General features: G+C 43.1%; 2 protein-coding genes across 2 annotated transcripts in view; one reads left to right on the top strand and one right to left on the bottom strand.

The window, feature by feature from the left end:
* The window catches only part of AGR2 (anterior gradient 2, protein disulphide isomerase family member), a 10,116-nt gene extending 7,864 nt beyond the window's left edge, over positions 1-2,252 (top strand). Inside the window, exons 7-8 of the mRNA XM_074195421.1 lie at positions 202-285; positions 1,970-2,252. Of these exons, the coding sequence (XP_074051522.1) occupies positions 202-285; positions 1,970-2,019 (134 nt within the window). The 3' untranslated portion in view covers positions 2,020-2,252. The remainder of the gene's footprint in view (positions 1-201; positions 286-1,969) is intronic.
* An 8,172-nt stretch (positions 2,253-10,424) lies between these two features.
* Positions 10,425-19,948, bottom strand: part of TSPAN13 (tetraspanin 13) — a 28,238-nt gene continuing 18,714 nt past the window's right edge. The window contains exons 3-6 of the mRNA XM_074195420.1: positions 17,077-17,157; positions 15,986-16,099; positions 13,885-13,998; positions 10,425-11,512 (exon numbers count right to left, since the gene is read on the bottom strand). Coding sequence (XP_074051521.1) covers positions 11,438-11,512; positions 13,885-13,998; positions 15,986-16,099; positions 17,077-17,157 — 384 coding nt within the window. The 3' untranslated portion in view covers positions 10,425-11,437. The remainder of the gene's footprint in view (positions 11,513-13,884; positions 13,999-15,985; positions 16,100-17,076; positions 17,158-19,948) is intronic.

Here is a 19,948-nt window from a genome sequence, read left to right as displayed (position 1 = left end):
CCTGCACTGTCCACCTCACTCTTCTTAACTGGCCCTGTCTCCTGCCTGCCAGAGGAAGAGTGTGAGGCTGGATGAAGGCTCTGCTCCATTCAGGATGACTCACCTGGTCATGTGCCTTTGCCCAGGAAATGGTTGTTTAGGTTTCTCTCCATAAAAGGGGCTCCTTGGAAACTGAATTGGGTTTTTCGTTCTCCTCTGCAGACCCATCCTTGACGGTTAGAGCAGACATAACTGGCAGATATTCCAACCGACTCTATGCTTATGAACCTGCAGATGCTCCTCTGTGTAAGTATTACCCAGGAGAAGGGAAGAAACAGAGGGAGATGGAGGAAGAAGGGGCCGGGAAACTGGAAAGCACCAAGGGGTGATTTTCTAGGTCCTTTCTTAGGAGTTGTAGGGGACAGGATGGCCCTTACATTCTATGAGTCTTCATTCAGATGTTTCCAAAATATTCTCAGTGGTATGGAGAAGGCTAAGTTTGTTTGTTGTTTAATGTTTATCCACTAAGATGATGGGTCACTTCATCTAGTCCAGAAACCCACCAAAGCCAACCAGACTGTGTTAGGCTTATTGTTTTAACTGCCTCTAGAACTGGTGCTAATTTGAAGGCTCTGGCTCCAGAGAACTCTCTGATTTAGACTTAGAAAACACATTACATATTTAATCGTCAATAGATACCTTGTGTTTTCTCTAAAAAATATTTTGAGGTCTCTATCTATGTGAAGGCAATGGTGAAGGAATCTTACCTGGTCACAAGATCCTCCCCCAACTGACATGTAAATAGATTTTAAGAACAAAAGATAATCAAAGACGGCAAAACCTTCTTTCCGAGTCTCCCTACCCATATCTCTGCTCTTAAAGCATTTCTCTTCCATTTAATGTTTTTAGCTGTTTTTTGACTAGCACAAAACTTTTATATCTTTTTACATTTATGCAAAATGAAGCATTATGGTATCAAGTGATCTTGGAGAGTCCCTTCAATTGAGAAAAAATGAGAGACATCATTGTCTAATCCTGTCTTATATACATCTGAACTGACTGGATGCTCCATTGAGAAAAATCTCAGCGTCTAAGAACTCAGACTTAGAACAATGAATCTGTCTTGTCCCAACTGAAATCCAGGCTAATTTTCCTGGCCTACTGGACACGAAAGGTGATGTCAATGAGCACTGATCAGACAGTCCACTTCTGAAATGGCTACAGAGTAAAGATAAGGAGACCTGTCCTTGGATGAGTGACACCAGGGAATACTCATTGATCAATTTTCTTTTATTCTAGAATGCACTTTACCCATAGTGACATGTCTTATTTTGACCCTTTTGTCAACATCAGAGAAGCATATTTGAAAGATAAATTCCAAATTGACCCAAGACATTTGCTGTCATTGGAACTAAGATTTGTTATTAGAAAGTTGGTGGTGGTGGGGGGGGGGCGGCTAGGTGGCGCAGTGGATAAAGCACTGGCCTTGGAGTCAGGAGTACCTGGGTTCAAATCTGGTCTCAGACACTTAATAATTACCTAGCTGTGTGGCCTTGGGCAAGCCACTTAACCCCATTGCCTTGCAAAAAAAAAAAAAACATAAAAAAAAAGAAAAAAAAAGAAAGTTGGTGGGACAGCTAGGTGGCCCAGTGGATAAAGCACCAGCCCTGGGGTCAGGAGTACCTGAGTTCAAATACAGCCTCAGACACTTAATAATTACTTAGCTGTGTGGCCTTGGGCAAGCTACTTAACCCCATTTGCCTTGCAAAAACCTAAAAAAAAAAAGTTGGCAAGACCAATGGCCAAATTCTATTAATCGTTGATGACCAAGGCCTTATTTGAGTCAGCATTTTCCCCATGAGTCCAGTATTTGACACCGCAGCCAACAAAATTAGTTTATTTTGAACCCAGCTGCATCTCCCTATTGGCTGTTAAGTATCACTAATGCCCACCCGCCAGCTCCATCTATATTTCATCTTTTTCTCTTTAGTGCTTGACAATATGAAGAAAGCCCTGAAGTTACTAAAGACGGAATTGTAAAGGAAAGAGTGGCGCTTCTGTTTCTCTCTGTTCAACCTTAAATTTTGGACTGTTGAAGAGATCAGGCAGATTCTTGTTGAGAAACACAGAAACACTGGTCTATGTACAGAATTAGGATTGTGGCCTGATGTTGTTCCAGCAATTTTACATTTGGTGTTACATGCATTGATTGAAAAAAAGAGCATACCACCCACAACAGTAAGCCATAATTATTTTTTTAAATAAATCTCTTTTTTTTGGAGTGTACAAAGTGTCATTTTTGAAAGGTTGATTTCTCACTTGAAATGCATACAAGATTACTCCTCATACCCAATAATATTTATTGTATATCTGGGTATGAGTGCTACTGCTCCACAGCAAAAAAACATCCTAGTCTGGGGGAGTCTCAAACCCGGATCCGAAACCTACTTTAGGTATTTGCCCGCTGGGTGATCCTGGACAATTCTGGAAAACTATGAAGTCATATTAGGGTTGTGATGTCCGGTGTGAGAATTCCTACATGGATGAAATTATATACATTGGCCAACTTTATCATGACATGGGTAGTGAGCAGCCGAAGCAATATGGATCTCAAAGGCTGACAAAATGATCAGCTTGAGAGAAATAGAAGCCATTGTCCACCTAGGACCTCAGCTCTCATCAGGGGCACCAAGATTATACCTTTGATTATGGAAGAACAGGATAAAAAGGACATTTGGATCAATAGTATGATGGAACATCCCAAAAAGAGGCATTAGGAATAATGGATAGAATTGTGTAGCTCTTGGTACTTCATCCTAGGTTGATGCTGAAATGTGTGATACTATTATGCCCATTTTACAGATGAGTAGATAAATGACTTGCTGAGATCCCGCAGCTACTATCTAAAAGGATTTGACCTCCAGTCTTTTAGGTCCAGTGTGATTTATAACTACAGTAAGCTGCTCAGGGAACCCATTAAGGTGGCAGTGCCTCCATCCTATGACCTGGTTAGGTTACATTAGGCCATACTGTGTTCAGATCTGAGTGACACATTTTAGGAGAGACAGATAATCAGGAGTGTCTAGGGGAGGTGACCAAGGTGTGGAGAGAACTGAAGAAAAGAATTGATGAATTTTTGTTGAAGGCTTTGGGGATGTCGATCCTTGGAGAAGAAAAGGCTAGGGAACTTCCTAACTGGCCTCGAATATTTAAAGGGCTTTCATATCCATTAAACTTGTCCTGTTTGACCCCAAAGGGGACAGAACCAGAAATGGGGGAGGAAGGTTAAGAGAAGCACGTCTAGACTGGATGTCAGAAATGAAAGAAAAAGCCTTCTGGAATGACCTGCCTTAGGACAAAAAGCATTTCCCATCATTGGAGATCTTCAGGCAAAGGTGAAATAACCTTTTCCTGGATGTGTTGCAGAGAGAGTTTGTGACTGGGTCCAGGTTGATCTTGCTAGTCCATGCTTTTGGTCCTTTGGTATTTTCAGCACACGTTAGAAGTAAAGTCATCATCTCCATACTTGGGTGTTTGGGGACACATTGGTTAGGCTGGCTGCTAAGTTCTAATCCTAATAGTCCTTCCTTCATTTTCAACACTCATTAGGAATAAGATTATCTTCCCAATACTTGGTTTAGGAGGCGGGGGAGCACCCTGATGGCTCCTAATAGATGGTTTCTGATGGGATTTTATGATTTACTCTAAAAATTTAAATTTCTTGTATCCGTTTTTGAATATTTATTACTTTTGATAGCTATCAAGTTTATAATAAAAAGAGAAAAATACAAATGATGTTTTTTATTCATTACTAAAATATTCTTGTTTAAGAGTAAACATAATACCCCTCCTCCAAAATTATAGACCTACATGAGCAATAAAGTAAAGGAAAGAGAAAAAATTAAAATTAATAATAATAATAATAATAATAATAGATGCAGCCAGGTGGTGCAGTGGATGGAGCACTGGCCCTGGAGCCAGGAGCACCTCTGAGCCCAAATCCGGCCCCAGACACCCAACAATCACCCAGCTGTGTGACCCTGGGCAAGCCATCCCAACCCCATTGCCCTTTAAAAACCAAAAAAAGACCTAAAATAAAATAATAATAATAATAATAATAAATACAGGCAATAGGCTGATATATTAAGAGCCAGAATATACATGGGAAATCTTCCTCTTCAACAGATGAAGACACTAAGGCCCGGAGAGGAGGGGTTCAGAACCTCCCAGGTAGGGAGCAAGAGATGCAAGAAAACTATGTCCTCTCCACTGAGAGATGAGCTAAATGGGTTGGCCCTCGGCAGCTTCCTTACAAAGCCTAGGTAGTTAACCATAACAATAATTTTGAACTTGAAAGACCTGACTGATTGATCTTGACCTGAAATGAAAAGCTTTTTCTGATTGGTGGTTAACAAGAAATCTTCCCTGATGCAACAGGAACCAAAGAAAATGAAATACACCTGAGGGTGCCCATTGCCTCTGCCTCACACAACACAGCAGTGTTGGCCATGGTGGGTGGGCACAAGAGGGAGATGAAAGGAATTGGGAGCAAACCAAGTCATCCCTTTTAAAGAGACCACATCAACTGCTAATTCCAGAGTTTGTCTCCTCCCTGCCTCTATAAAGTCTACAAACCAGGGGCAGCTGGGTGACACAGTGGATAATGTACCAGCCCTGGAGTCAGGAGAACCTGAGTTCAAATGCAGCCTCAGACACGTAATAATTACTTAGCTGTGTGACCTTGGGCAAGTCACTTAACCCCACTGCCTTAAAAAAATTCTACAAACCTTCAGATGGTTGATCCCAGAAGCTGAACTTCAGCCAGGTTCCTGACTCCCAAGCCAGACTCCATCACTCTGATCCTAGACCTGAATGCCAATCCTGCCTCTCTCTCTCTGCCTTTTCTTACTTGACCTTAGGCAAGCATTGTCCTCTCTGGGTCAGTGTCCCCATAGGTATGAGAAGATGGACCTTGTCAGCCTGTGAGGTTTCTTGCACTTCTAGGCCCAATCTCCCCTTCTCTCAGTTAGGAGGTAGCAGAGTTTAGAGCAGAGACCAGCTTGGGGCAGGACTGACCACAATAGGTAAGAAACAAATGTCTCACTCCCCGCCAGGCCTTCTTTTCAGACACCAAACCTTGAAGACCAGACCTTCTGCTTATTTACTTTCACTTCACACAATGTGAAAAACCTGAATTTCCAGTTCCTCTGACCATAGGAGATCAGATAACACAAATGGAATGTGTGGCAAATGGTCAGAGACAGGTGAAAGGAGAGAGAGGAAGAGAGCAATTCCTACCAGGCATCCGGGGCCCTTTGATATGGGGGGCTAGCTCGCCCCCATTCTTGGGGACCCTGGGTGCACTGGTGGTAGTCATTGATTCACAACGATGACTCAATCATCAAGGGAGGGCTTGTTTGGGTTCAGCATAGGGAAGGCAAGGAAATGTGTAAAATCTTTGGGCCATTTCCATCCCAAATCATTGCAATATTCCAGTTCTGTGTACTCTAAAGGAAGGGGAGGGTGAAATGACCAGAGAGCTGAACTAGGAAACATTTTCACCCTGGGTTCATTTCTTCCTCCTTGTGGAGCCTCAGTTTCCTCCTCTGCAAAATGGAGATATGATGGCATTGCCTTCCCAGGATTGAGAAAATGAAAGGAATAACATACACAAGGTTCTTGGCAGACCTTAAGGCATTTTATAGAGGTTATTGGTGTTGCTATGGCTGCTGCTGTTGTCACCCATTGTTCAAAACTTCAGAAATACCAGAGAAGGAAGACTGCAAAGGGGTCCAGTTAGCACTTGATGCTTCATGACAGGCTACCTTGAGGTATTATTTTAGGGGGTGCACAGGCTCACTGAGGCAAAAAAGGGGAGCAGATTAGCCTGGTCCTTTCCTCATCCGTGACATGTATTTATCTCCTGGGAGGGGAAAATAATTTCCCCAAGCAGCCCTGGGCAGCGCTTCCCTCCAAACATCCAGTTCACCACCTCCCTTTAGCAACCACAGGCCATGGCTGGGCATGCAGAGTGTAAGGCCCATTCTGGGAGGGAGAAGCAGGGGCATCTTGAACGTTTTTACCAACCTTTCATACTGCTGTGATCTTCCAGATTGATCACCTTTACCTCTAAAACAAGTCAATGAGAAAAAACGTTTCCATCTTCCCTTTCACTTTTTCGCCTCTGTCATTTCGGGGGGGGGGGGGCATCACACAGCAAGTGACTGAGCATGAGAGGACATGTAACTGTAAAAAGGGGAAAGAATTCACTTCAAGTGACTGAAAATAAGTGTCCGCTGTGGGTCAGACACCAAGGATCCAAAGGTTAAAAAAAAATGAAGTAGGGACATATCTACACAGGTAGGTAAAGGCCAGTAGGGATCTGTGAGAAACAAGTTCAGTTTACAAGTGGGGAATGCTGAATTAGGAGCATCTATCAGGAAGCTCTTTGTCCACTACCTTGTCTGTCATTGCTAGAATTCTGAACCACAAAAGATTTTTGACAACAAATTTTGAACAAGTCCTAGCAGCAGCGGGGATAGCAGCAGAGCAGAGTACTTGCACACACTTGTGGATCTGACTGAGACCTTTGATACCATCAGTGGCCAAGGTTTATGGAAAATCACGTCTAAATTTGGTTGCCTGGGGAAATTCATCAGTATTTTCTGTCAATCTCATAAGGGCGTGCTTGTCCAGGTTCTGGAGAGCGGATGAAGCTCTTGTGGTTTCCTGGTCACCAATGGAGTAAAACAAGGCTACGTCACTGCTCCTGTACTTCTTAGCATGATATTTCCAGCCATGTTATCAAACGCCCTTCCAGAGGCTGGCCTCAAGGTCAGCTATGGCATTGATGGCAAATTTTTCAACTTGAAAAGGCTACAAGCCAGGACGAAAGTGAAGGGAGAGTTGGTGTGAGTGTTGCTGTTTGCAAATGACTGTTCACTCAATGCAGCTTCTGAAGCCGAGATGCAGCAAAGTCTGGATCGATCCTCTGCTGCCTTTGTTAACTTGGGACTAACAATGAACACCAAGAAATCCCAGGTGTCAGCCAGCACCAGACCATCCATATGTGAAACCATTGCTTACATCTAATGGAGAGGTTCTGAGGACTGTGGACAAGTTCACTTCCCTTGGCAGTGTCCCTCCTTGACAATGAGGTTGACACTCGCATTGCCAGAGCTAGCTCAGTTTTGGGGAGGTTCCGAAAGGAAGTGTGGGAGAGAAGAGGTATTCGACTGACCACCAACCTGAAGGTCTAGAGAGCCGTTGTGCCGACCTCATTGCGGACACCTGTGAAACCTGGACAGTCTGCCAGAGCCATGCCGGGAAACTGAATCGCTTCCATTTAAATTGTCTCAGGAAGATTCTGAAGATCACCTGGCGGGAGATGATCCCATACACTGGGGTCTTTTCTCAGCTAACCTGCCGAGCATTCAAACATCACGACATCACTACATTGTTTGAATGCGAAATGTACACTTAGCAAAAAGACTATTTAATGGAGAGCTCAGGGTCAGCGTTCACATGAAGGACAAAAGAAGAGACACAGGGACACTCTCAGGGTTTCTCTTAAAAACTCTGGAATTGATTATGCAGCATGGGACACAAGGGTACAAGCCCACCCAGTATGGCATGTCCTCAACAGAGAGGGGGCTTCTGCTCTGTGAATAGAGTAGGATTGAAGCAGCTCAAAGGAAATGTAGGATGCATAAGTTTAGAGTACCCACCCCAGGTGTTCCCTTGGACTATTTGTGCCCCATCTGGGGTGGACCTCCTACTGGTCTGTTCAGCCACAGTCCGACACACACCAACTTGCCTCTAATACAGTGATGACATTTTGACCTTTTAGATAATGAAGGGTAAGAACTAACCCATAGCAGCAGCAGCAGGAGAAACAGCAGTAAACTAGCCTCTATATTAACAATTTATGTAGGTTAACACATGTGATTCCATAAGCCTGTGAGGGGAACAGGATCTGTATTGCAGAGGAGAAAACCCAGGCTCAGGGAGATTGTGATTGGCTCAAGACCTGCAAGGGGGTGAGCACAGTCTGCCGTCATGCCAAGCCCAACCCACTAACCACTTTCTACCCATCAAGACACCCTCCAAATGACTCAGGAAAGTATGTATGTCACTGGGTTTGTCAGGAGGGAAAGGACTCCTTTGGAAAGCCATTTCCACTGATCCTTCAGCCAAGTGGTTGTTTCTCTGCCTGGTGGAGCTGGCTCAGAGATACCCAGATCAGGTCCCAGGTGTAACTCTCATGATCGCTATGCCCTGGCCATTGGCCCCTTGAGTCTACCCTCCTCAGGTTCCTCACTTGTACAAGAGCTTTCAAAACTCTTTCAGAACCCTGAATTATACAAGATGCCAATGGGCTTCTGCATCTTTTTAGCTTCCTGATCAAACATGATAAAAGTTTCATAAGCTTATTTAGAGGCAAATAAATAAAGTTAAACAGAGTTAAGCAAACACCTGCCAGGCTGTTCAGGAGGCTCTCTATAAGGAAATAAGACAAACAGACTGGCTGCCCAGGATAGGATTTCCTCCTTGGGCTCAAATCCTGACCCTGTCATTTGCCTCCTTTGTGACCTTCAAAAAGATACCTCATTCCTCAACTTCTTTAAAATGAGAAGTCCTGGGGTCATCGATCCAGAGTCAAAAAGATTTTAGTCACCAAAGCCAGATCTATCATTTTTGTATGCAAAAAAGAGGTTTGGAGGCTCAGTGGTTTGCCTGGAATCATTTAGTTCATGTCTGAGGTGAGATGGAATGAGTGGCCTCTAGGGTCCCATCTAATTCTAACATGGAGCAATCCTAAGATCTCTGCAAGGTGGGAATTGGAACCACTCTGAGCTATATGGAGAGGACTCGATAGGGTCAAGGAGGAATCTAAACATTGGTTGACACAATGACCCTCAATATTACAAAGGAAACTTGCATTGAAAAACAGAGGTGGGTGAATGGTGGGTCAATGAAACCAGAGGTTCAAAGATCAAAGCACACCTGCCATCTCTTGATAGAGAAGCAGTAAGTGGTAGACATCAAATAAAGTCTTCTTTTCTAATGGGGTCACTGGATTGATTCATTGAACTCAACTGCTTGTTACTGGGAGAGAGAGAGAAGTTAAGGGTCAGAGGAGCAGTAATATATCCAAAAACAAAGCATTACCAATTTACAGGGGGGTTTTTTGGCAAGGCAATAGGGTTAAGTGACTTGCCCAAGATCACACAGCTAAGTAATCGAGTATCTGAGGTCACGTTTGAGCTCAGGTCCTCCTGACTCCAGGGCAGGTGCTCTATGTATCCACTGTGCCACCTAGCTGCCTCTAATTTATATTATTTAGAAGAAATCCCCTAAGATGAACTGGAGTATCCCTTCAGAAGTTGAAAAGAACAATAGTTGGTATTCTTATCAAGAGCCAGACTGTTCCACTGGTAGTCTTACAATGTGAAGGGAAAGCCAGAATCCAGTCTCTCTAAGGAAGGCCTCTAGCAGATTGGAAATTCCACTGTAGTGAATATATGGAAGCATATGGACAAAGTAGCAGAGGATGGGAAGGTCTGGATGGGTTGCAATCTGTGTTTTGGAGGGAAATCCCAAATCAGAGGGATCCCAGAGACATTTGAGAAAGTCTTGTTATTGTTAGGATTAAAAAATACACATTCCTTTAAGGACTTTCTAGCTTTTTCTCCATTTCCTTCCCTTTCACAATCTGTAATGTAGCTCAATCAACAACTTTTCCCCAACCCGGTTCCTCACCCAGATTCCTTCCCACAAGGTCTCCCATGATTGTATTCCACTTCCCTTCTCCTTCTATCAGAATCTTTGCTCCTTCAAGGTTCATCTCCAACACTCTCCTCTGAGTAGCCTTCCCTGGTTCCTCTCTCTCCCCTCCCTGGTTGGTTAGTACTTGTTCCCTCTCTCCTCACACTTATATGTTAATAAAGGTTCCCTGGGCCCCAAAGAATGTAAGCTCCTTGAGGGCAGGTTGCTTTTGTGTCTCACATAGGGTCTTGCTAAAGCTGCTTAAAAATGTTTGTTGACTTACTCCATCTCAATGCCCACTGATAACTTTTCCCAAACCAAGAGTCTCTGTATCCTGAAGAATGTGGCCCAATGTGATAGCATACATAGGCTTTAACATCAATCACAAACCTTCTAGCACATAAGCCAGGAAGCTTGCTTCTGTAAATGGAGGCTGACCACCCCCAGAGAAGGACACACACAGCAGATTCAAGGATGAAAGATAGGCCAGCAGGGCCATCTCCAATCCACATGGCTGGGAACTCACATCAACAAGCCAGAATTATTTGTTGGAATCATCAAATGCGTAAAACATGATTCTAAGAAATCCACAGAGGGAAAATTCAGCTCTGTGTGACCCAATCCACAAATGGAATCTTTCTTTCTTCATTTTCATTTAACACACACTCACACAAAAAAAGGTTTTCCATCTTTTAATTTTTTTAAATAAACAACATAGCTACAATTCTATTCAAATTGGCAATCATGACAATCACATTCCTATATGTTTATGTCTGAGAGTTTCCCCAGGACAATCACCAAGGACTTCTTAGGATGGATGGAGGCTGGCCAGTGTCAAGGTCACAAACTCTCGTATTTTCACCCCATGGATAGTATAGTTGCTTTGTGTTTTTTGTAAAAATAGAAGGATTTGAACCTCAATTCATTGTTATGAAAAGATAATCAGGACAGATGCATTCAGGATTAATCAGCTGTCGATAAATGGAGGTGGGGTGGGGGTGGGGGGAGAAGGATACCAGTGGGCCTCCCACCTCTTTCCCAACTGGGTACAGGTCCCAGGATGTGTCACTTCCCTACCACTTTCCCAAACCACATTTCTACTTCTATATAACAACAATCATGTCCTAAAGTAAGATGGCAAAACCTGAATCAACACTTTAATTAATTGAATTTTACTCCACACAAAGTTTCTCTTAAGAAAAAGATATTGAGAATGGAGGGTGTGGTGTAGGGGAGAATCCCTTCCATGAATTTATCCAAACTAAAAGAATGAGTTATAAATCAAATTCCCACCTTTCTCTAGTTCCCATCCCATTTCTATAGCCAGTGCTACCCAGGAGTTATAGTCATGTTGGTCACAAGGTGGATGACAAGAATGCCACTGAAATTTTCTCTGCACAGACAAAGGCTGAGAAAGGCATGGAGCACTGGCTGCAAACTCAACTAGTCTGCAAGAGGGAACAGCTTAACTCAGAAGAGGGTATTCCAACAGAGGCATGGGGAAAGATTTTAAATGAGATAGAAGGACTCAGTGAACCAACTACAAACAAAAACCACTATTTTCCCCTTCTATCTTGTCATTGTAAAAGAGAAAGTTCACTTAATTAAGGAAAAGGGCAAGTAGCTTAACTTATATGTAACAGGAAGGAAGAAGGAAGGGACCATGCTGGAGATCGCCCTAGATCACCCATCAAAGGAAGGCACTCGGGTTTGCCCGAGGGTCTTTTTGATTCCGATATCGGTAGGTCAGCCAAACTCCCAAGATCTGCAGAAAACAAAAGAGAAGAGTTATTTTCACACAATATAAATAAAATCCCAGACTTTGGACTGTGAACCAGAAAATTAGATTCCTTGAATTATTGCTACCAAAGGCAATAATTTCTTAATTTTATTCAACAAAAGGAAAGACAATTGAAGAATTTGAGGGAAAATGCGGAATGCTCTCGGTGGTTAAAGAAGACAGACTATGAAAGGTGAGAGTATCAAAGATCTTCTTAGAACTTGGTCAATGGACTGGTAAAAAAAAAAAAAAGAAAATATTTGGAAAACAAAGACCACCCCACAAATGTGATGATGATATCATATTCTCCATTCCAGAAGAAGACCCTGACATCAAGGAGGTGATGACATGCATGTGAATTGGATCTGAGTTGGGGGAGGGGAGCTGTGCTAAATCACCGGTAACACATTTCCTTTCAGAGTTATCTGGATCCAGTGACCAGGTATGACTCAGGACCATTGGATATGACCCTGAATTCAAGGGTTAAGTGACACATCTAGTAAGGATCAAGGGTCTGAGACTAGAGATATTAACTCAGGTCCTCCAGACTCCTGGGCTGGTGCTCTATGCACTGTGCCACCTAGCTGCTAACTTGCTACTAAAAAGACTATAGAAAAACACTTCCTGCCTCCTAGGGGGAGAAAAGTCATTATAATATTGAAAAAATAATTAATTAGTCACTTTTTCACTATCTTGTAATTCCTTCCATAGTTCACCCAAGTCTGTTTAAAAACAAAACCAATATACTTTTTCAAATTATGAGAATTGCTATCACTTTAGAGAGATGTATGACTAGAAAACCCCATCACAGGGCAAAAATGAAAACTAACCAGAAAGACTACTGCTCTGTGGCAATGTCCGGCAAGGGAACGTCCTGGGGATATCGGAGAGACCTCACATGAAGGATTTATAGGAGTGTAAGCATGGATGACTGCCACAGTGGAAAGAGAAGACAGATGACTTCTTTGCAGAGACATCAAACTAGGTTTTAACATCAATAGAAATAGTCTAACTTCTCTTCTTGTGCTGATTTTTAAAAATTTACTCAGAGGAATCAAAAGACTGATTTTACAAATCATTAGACTTGTGAGCAGAGAGTGTATAGACTGTATATTGGGGTTTTTTTTTTTGTTTCCCCAGTGGCTGGAAAATAGAAGACATTATTAAGATGTCATCAATTGTCAATCCCTTCCCAAAAAACTCACATAACAACAATTAAGTCACTCAGGATTCCATCTGTGGTCATTTTTCTTCCCCCCCCCCCACTGAAATAACATTTCTAAAATGTAGTAGATGGTCCTCGAAAGATTCTATTCAACCCCAAATTCTACCCCAAGGGTACTGCGGGGTGGAGTCCCTGAAAATTTAGCAAGGCTGGCCTCAGATATCACTAGGTTTATACTTAAAACATTTCCTGTTTGGTATAGAACCTGTCAGCTCTTGTGCTCCCTCCAAGAAACCCCAGGGTCAGATCCACTCCCCAGTGAGGGACTGAAAGAAGACTAATGGGGGAGAAAATAAGTGATTAAATGTAACTATGAAGATTGGAAAGGTAAATGTCTAGTGAGGAATATTTTTCACTCTGGAACTCTGTATCTTCTGGATTTTCTTCCATATTTCTGGGGAGCTTTCCACTTTTTACAGAAAATCGAAATCATTCACTGAACGTCCTCTACTTAAGCAGAAGTAGTCTGCTTGTTCCTGGACAACTGGTGAGGCTTGTAGCTGTCTGCCCTTCTATCCGAGATCTGAAGAGAGCGGAGACACCAACACTGCAGGGACGAAGCCGCTGGCTCGGAATTGGCAGCTGGATCTACTGCTGGCTAACCACATGGCATCTGACCCTCCCATAGGGCAGCAGGAGCAAGATGACTAGAAAACTGACTGACACCTTGAACTATAGAGCATAAGACTCCCATTCCCTGATGACTCAGAAGTTCCTTGAGAATGAAAAGCAGGACAAGAAGTGAGAATGTTCTCCAGCTCACAGGATTCAGGAAGAGGATGTTAACAAGATGGACATCCAAAGGAGGTGGCCATGAAATGGCTGGCAGATGGTGGAGGAATGGGTTAGCCCCCCCTCAAAAATGTATGTATTAGCACTGCATATTTTGTATACACAACTATGCTGTTCCTAGAATGTATGCTCCCTGAGGACAAGGACGTTTATTTTTGTCTTTTTCATTTTATTTTTATTTTGCATCCATAGTACCTGTATTTAATAAATGTTGATTGAACGATTGATGAAATCCCACATCCTCAAAGCAAATGAAAGACTTCCCTTGAGTGCATTTCACACCTACAGAATTTCCCAGATGGGGGAGGGCCGTACCATGTGGCTGTGTAGAAGGACTTACCTCTGTAAAACTAAAGAAGAGACCAATTCCACCTACAAATCGCAACACCTCGCCAGCGTATTCTTCTATGATTGGAGCACAGGGAGAACAATGCTGGCTGTTTTGAAAGCAGCTCTGGAGGGAACAAAGCATAGAGGTGAGGTCTCCATTTAATTGGTCCGCTCTCTCTCTTCAAAGGTCGCTGTGCTTTACTCTGGGCCTTTGACCTTGGCCATGGTCCTACCGCTAAACCTAGGACCCTGACAGAGAAGGAACAATCGCTTCTTGCAAAATGGTACCTGTGCTAGCCACTGCTTCCATTCCTGTATTCATAAATACTCAGAGCTCAGGACTCAGTCAAAAAACTCTGTAGTGCCTCCTCAAACACCAACACTAGGTTTTTGATGCCTATCATCTGTATGCCCAGGGGGCAAGTCCCTGCTCTGAAGTTTCCTCATCAGTAAAATGACGGCATTCAACTACAAGACGTCTAAAGCCTCATCCAGCGCTATTCTCTTTAGGAATATTCCAGAAATATCTCATCTTTCTTTTATGGGACAGTTGGTTCTCATGTGCCTCTTACACCTCTCCTGCAGAAGAAACGTTTCAACTTTTTTCAAGTTTCTCACTTTCATCAAATCTGGAATCCTAAGTCTTCATCCTCCTGACCACCATGCTGTGGATGTTCTCAAGCTTCCCCATGTCCTTCCTAAAGCATGGTGAGAATCTAGGTAGCAAAGTGGATAGAACACTCTGTCTAGAGTCAGGAAAACCCCAGAAAATCCAAACTCAGCTACTTACTGTGACCCTGGGGACGTGGCTTAACCCAGTTAGTCTCAGTTTCCTAATCTGTAAAATGAACTCAATAAGGAAATAGCCAGGCTTTGTCAGGAAACCCAAAATAGGGTCATGAAGAGTTGGACACAACTGAAATGGCTGAACAACAACAGCCACAAAAATGTGGTGATCAGAATAACATTCCCAACCCAATCTGAACAGGGAAGGGAACGAAGGAATAATATCAGCTTCGGAGTTCTGACCTTCATTCCTCCCTTTACACAGTCCAAGACCATTCTCTTTTCTGATGACCAGAGTGTGCCACTGGCTCAGACTGAATCTGTATTCTACCAAAACTTTTGCAACTTCATCAGACAGACTTGTCATCCTAACCCTCGATAAAGGACGGTGCATTTTCTTAGTCATTTATGAACTACCTACTGAACGGAAGAACAGAAGTCCCATTAGACCCCCAAAGGCCCCAAGGTCCAGACATGGTGGAGATAAAAAGAAAAGTTGTCAAATGCTGCAAGTCTCCTCTCCAATAAAGGAGAATCTTCTAAAGTTGGGAATTATACAATGGAGAAGAGTTCTTCCCCCCCCCCCAAAAAAAAGAACTCTAAGTAAGGAATGCTTACTGCTTAGCAAAACACAGAGTATAACTGAACTCTAGTCTTCTCCTTCCACTTTCCCAAAATAATTCAGCTACCAAAAGGGCATGTATCACCACCACCCCCACCAAATGAAGTTCTGATCCAAATCCATGAAAAGGTTAAGTGGACTTCAAAGTTTAGAGCTAGTACAGACTTTGTAGATGGCATCTAATTTTACAGATAAGTAAACTGAGGCCCTAAAAGAGATTAGTTGACTTACCCACAGACACACAGGGTATAAATTGCAGAGCAGAAATTTGAATTCTGGACCTTGATTTCAAATAAAGTACTTACCATTGTCCCATACTACCTCTAGTTTAGTTTGGTCAGAGGAAGTCATGTGTCCAAAGTCCCACAAATCATAAGAACTGACTGACTTCAAACCTAGGTCAGATGTTTCCAAATTCACAGTTTTTCTATGCCCTAGGAGATGGGCAAGCCACTGGGGGTTTCTGACCTCAAATATCCCTTTGCTAGTTTGTCATTAACTGTTGGTTGCCTGAGAGTGGGCACAGGAGAGCCTAAGTGGCAGCAGAGCATGGGAAAGAAATAGGTATCCCTTGAGGGAAGGCTATGGCAGCAAATTGTGCCCTCAGGTCAGTACAGAGAACCCCACTCTCCCATGGCCATGGAGATTCATCCACCTGTGCCTTGACAGCTTTCAATGGAATTGACCCAAGAGAAGAACTTACAGCAAGGCAGGTGTCATTCGGGTTGAAGTTCCGGAAGCCACAGCAGTTCAGATTTCTCTGAATATCATTCCTGGCACTGGCTGTGTTGTTCCATCCAACCTCCAGAAGCTGGCCCTAGAAAACACAGTGAGCACCCAAACATTAAAAGGGGAGTTGCACAAGGAAGGCACAAGGAGGAGCAAACTCAGAAACGTCAATAATCCAAGGAAGAAGGGAAGAAGAAAGATCCAGGCACTGGAGATCTTTGTGGGGGCTTCCTTCACAGTGGGCATTCCTGCACTAGTCAGTCTTTGGAAGGGATTGGAAATTATTCTAAAGCATCTTCTTCTGAGAAAAGTGATGCTCTGGAAAGAGGAGCAACTTATTCCATTGTCTCCATGTGTGAGTATGTTCACAAAGAGAGGAAGTTTCTGACTCTGATCCCATCTTATTGAATAAATAATTCCCTCTGCCTAGGCAAATGGGAAACACTGAGACATTAAGTGACTTGTCCAAAGGCATGCATCAAAGGCATGCATCTCACAAGTCAAAGAATCCAAATCTTCCTAATCTAAAAGCCAACTCTCTAGCCACCATGCTACACTGCTTATCCAAATGGTTCATAGAGACAGGAATCTGTGGTTGCACAGATTTGCCTTGAGCATCAAAGAGTAAAGTGACTTGACAAAGACCACCCAGTCATTTTGACATCCAAGGTAGGATATGAACCTAGGACTTCCTGACTCCAAGGATAGTTCTCTGGACACAGAGAACTTTTCTCCTTAAATTTAAAAAAGTTGAGAGGACGTGACTCCAAGGAATATGCTTTTAATGAGGGGTCAAAATGCAAAAAACCACTCCAACCTCTCTCTCTAATAAGCAGGTATTATAAAAAGATAAATCACTAAAAGGGCATCACAAATGTTCTTTCCCAGGTCATGTGGCAACCAGATGGAGAGAAAGCAAGGGGGCACATTGAGAAAAGCACTGGAGATGGGTCATCTTTGGAGTTGGGGAGGGAAGAGAAGCTATTTGTGGCTCTGGAGCCAGAGAGCTTTCAGCAAGATCCCAGCCTAATGTATAAGAAAGGGAACAGACGGGTATCTCCTTACCTGCTGCTCCTGGTTCAAGGCTAAGCAAGCACAGGACACAGAAAACTGGATGATGAAGACCAGGAGGAGAATGATCATATACTGGGAGGTGAGTGAAGGAAGTTTCTGTGTAGACTTTGTGATCAAAGACAAGTGCTGGCCAAGGTACTGCCCCCTCGAGGCAAAGATGTGACCCAAGGGCAGAACACTTGGGGGTTACAACATTTCAAAGAAAAAGACATGGGGTGCAAATATGCTTGGCCCTACATTGACCCTAAAGCATGAGAAGAACCAAAGGCAGCCTCTAATGCAATTCTATTACAGGAGAAAATGAGAATTTCCAAGCCTATGATATAAGAACTATCTCATACTATGTCTACATCTATGACCCATACACACCTACATACATGCCCACAAGCACATATTATACTTATGTACACATTCTATTTGGCTGTGTTGATACTTAAGAAGAGAAACTGTGTGATTTCATTGGCATAGGGAATTCCCAAGTGAATGGGAATACTTCCTCAAGTAAGGCATCCTGGCACCTAATAGTCTTGAGAGCTGTCTGAAAGAAGGATCTGTATCTCAAGACTGGTAAATGTCTGAGATAAGTCTTACACTCAGTTCTTTGTGACTTGGAGGCTGGCTTGACGGGCATTCACGTTGGGCAACTGCAACCCTAGTACTCATTAGGTGGTCCAAGACAGAGGGCAGTTCTTCAACAGAGCACTGAGTTGACCAGGAGTGGTCCCAGAATCACTCACCTGTGGGCATCAGGTACAGGAGGACTTTAGCCTGGCTTTCCTGACTAGAAGGCCACACGGACTATTGCCAATATGCAAATCTCAGAAAAGTCTATTCAGTTCAGCAAACATTAAGTTTCTGTCCTGAAGGAGCCCAGATTCTCCCAGGGCAAAAACAGAAATGTGCCCAGGAAAATACTCATGCAATAACACCAAGGAGCCATTTCCAGTTGGAGGCAGAGCTCACAGTAGGGGGCCTGGAAAAGCTCAACCACATTGTATTCTGGAGGAAGCTGAGGAGCAGGCAGAGAAGGTCAAGGAGGCCCAGAAACAGACACTTCCAAACCATACTATAACCTGAAGCATTTTTTGCTTTCTCCTGAACCAAGGCCAAAAATTCAAGGCTTGCCTCAAGTTCAGCACAAGTAGGTGGGAAGAAAGGGGATCATTAGATCGGTCTTGGTGAGCATCTACCACCTTGCCCCTTTCCAACAATGAGCCAGTAAACCCAGGAGGGGATTCTATGAGTACGCGGACTCACATTTCATAGTGGGGCCTAAAGCTTTCTTTGGAGATCACTCACATGCTAGCCAATGTCTTACATCTATTCCCCATAACTGGGAGGAATGAGGTGAAGGGAAATGGTTTTTCAGCCTTCTCAGTTCTGCCATAAGGATGCCAAAGCATGCAACTAATACATCTTTTTGCAGTTATTTTAGCTATCTTGTCTTCAAATTCGATATCTAGATTTTTCAGAAAGGAAATCCCAAGGGTACCACAAAGCCACATCACAACGGATTTATATCAAGTTTAAATGTGCATCCTTTGATGGCCTAGGGGGCAACAGATTGCCTTATTTCATGATGTTTTGCTAATGCTACCACTATCATTTTTGTGAATTTCAGTTACTTCATAATAACAAGGCCAAAAGGTTCAAGAGAATGCTGGTTGATGGAGAAAAGGAAGCTTAGGATTAAAATAAGCTGTAAAGTACCTAAGCCCTACAGGGATAAAAGAGATTCAATTTTTTATACAATCAACTTTATTAAAATAAACTAACTTTCCATTCCGACTTTTCCTTAAATCAACCCCCATCACATTACCAGTGGTGACTGGCTAGAATAGGGATCTTCCAAGTAGAATGTACCCTTTATGGGCAAGCATTTCTCCTTTTTCTCTTTATCTGCAACACTGACCATAATAAGTTCAGCACATAGTAGGGTTTTTTTAAGGCAGTGGGTTAAGTGACTTGCCCAAGGTCATACTGCTAGGCAATTATTAAGTGTCTGAGGCCGGATTTGAACTTAGGCCCTCCTGACTCCAGGGCCAGTGCTCTATCCACTGCACCACTAGCTGCCCCCTAGCAGGTTCTTAATAAATACTTATTAGATTGAATTGACTTGAGCCTGCTATGGAAGCAAGTATATAATGGGTTTTCTAGAAATGTCTTCCATGAGCACCCTAGGAGGAATTAGGGAGATTTTCAGTCTAGAGCTATGTGTATTCTAGGTTCCAAGTCTCTCCACTGGGTCAAACTGTGAATGGCAGGATCCCCAGATGGAAACTTCTTGGCTGAAAACTAAATGGAGACTATGACTTCTTTGCAGACTCCATCTACTTCCTTGCCTTCCAGAATAGCTTTGGCAAGGACTGTGTTATTGTGACTGACTCAGAGGCAGAACTCATCTCACACCTGGGAAATGAGCAAGCCATCTGCCATCAAGCTTCTTTTCTGAGTGAAACAGGAGCCAATTCCCATTTTTCACATCTATGCCACTGGATAACACCCATGAGCAAATATTGACCAAATCACATGGTGTTACGGGTAGCCTGGGTCAGATCCAAAAAGAGAAAAGAAAAGGACTCTCGGACATGACTTCAAAACAACAACCCAGTTCAACGACCACCATCTTTGCCAGGCACTATGGCCGGTACTGTGGCCACAAAGCCACCACAGTAGTTCCTGCCTTCCAGAAGCTTCCTTGCTACTCAACTTTCAGTGCTTTAAGGACCTGTTATTTAATCATTGTGTACATTCTCTTTACCAACAGTGACTGGGACACTTATTTAATTGAACTGATTAATCTTAAAAGAGTTTGTTGTGGTCAAAAATATATCACATGGAGGCCAATGATCTTCCCTGAACT

This window comes from Macrotis lagotis, chromosome 7, assembly GCF_037893015.1.
Source record: "Macrotis lagotis isolate mMagLag1 chromosome 7, bilby.v1.9.chrom.fasta, whole genome shotgun sequence".
NCBI classification, from domain to species: Eukaryota; Metazoa; Chordata; class Mammalia; order Peramelemorphia; family Peramelidae; genus Macrotis; species Macrotis lagotis.
Note: the sequence above shows the minus strand (reverse complement) of the source record. Positions and strands in the feature narration are given on the sequence as shown.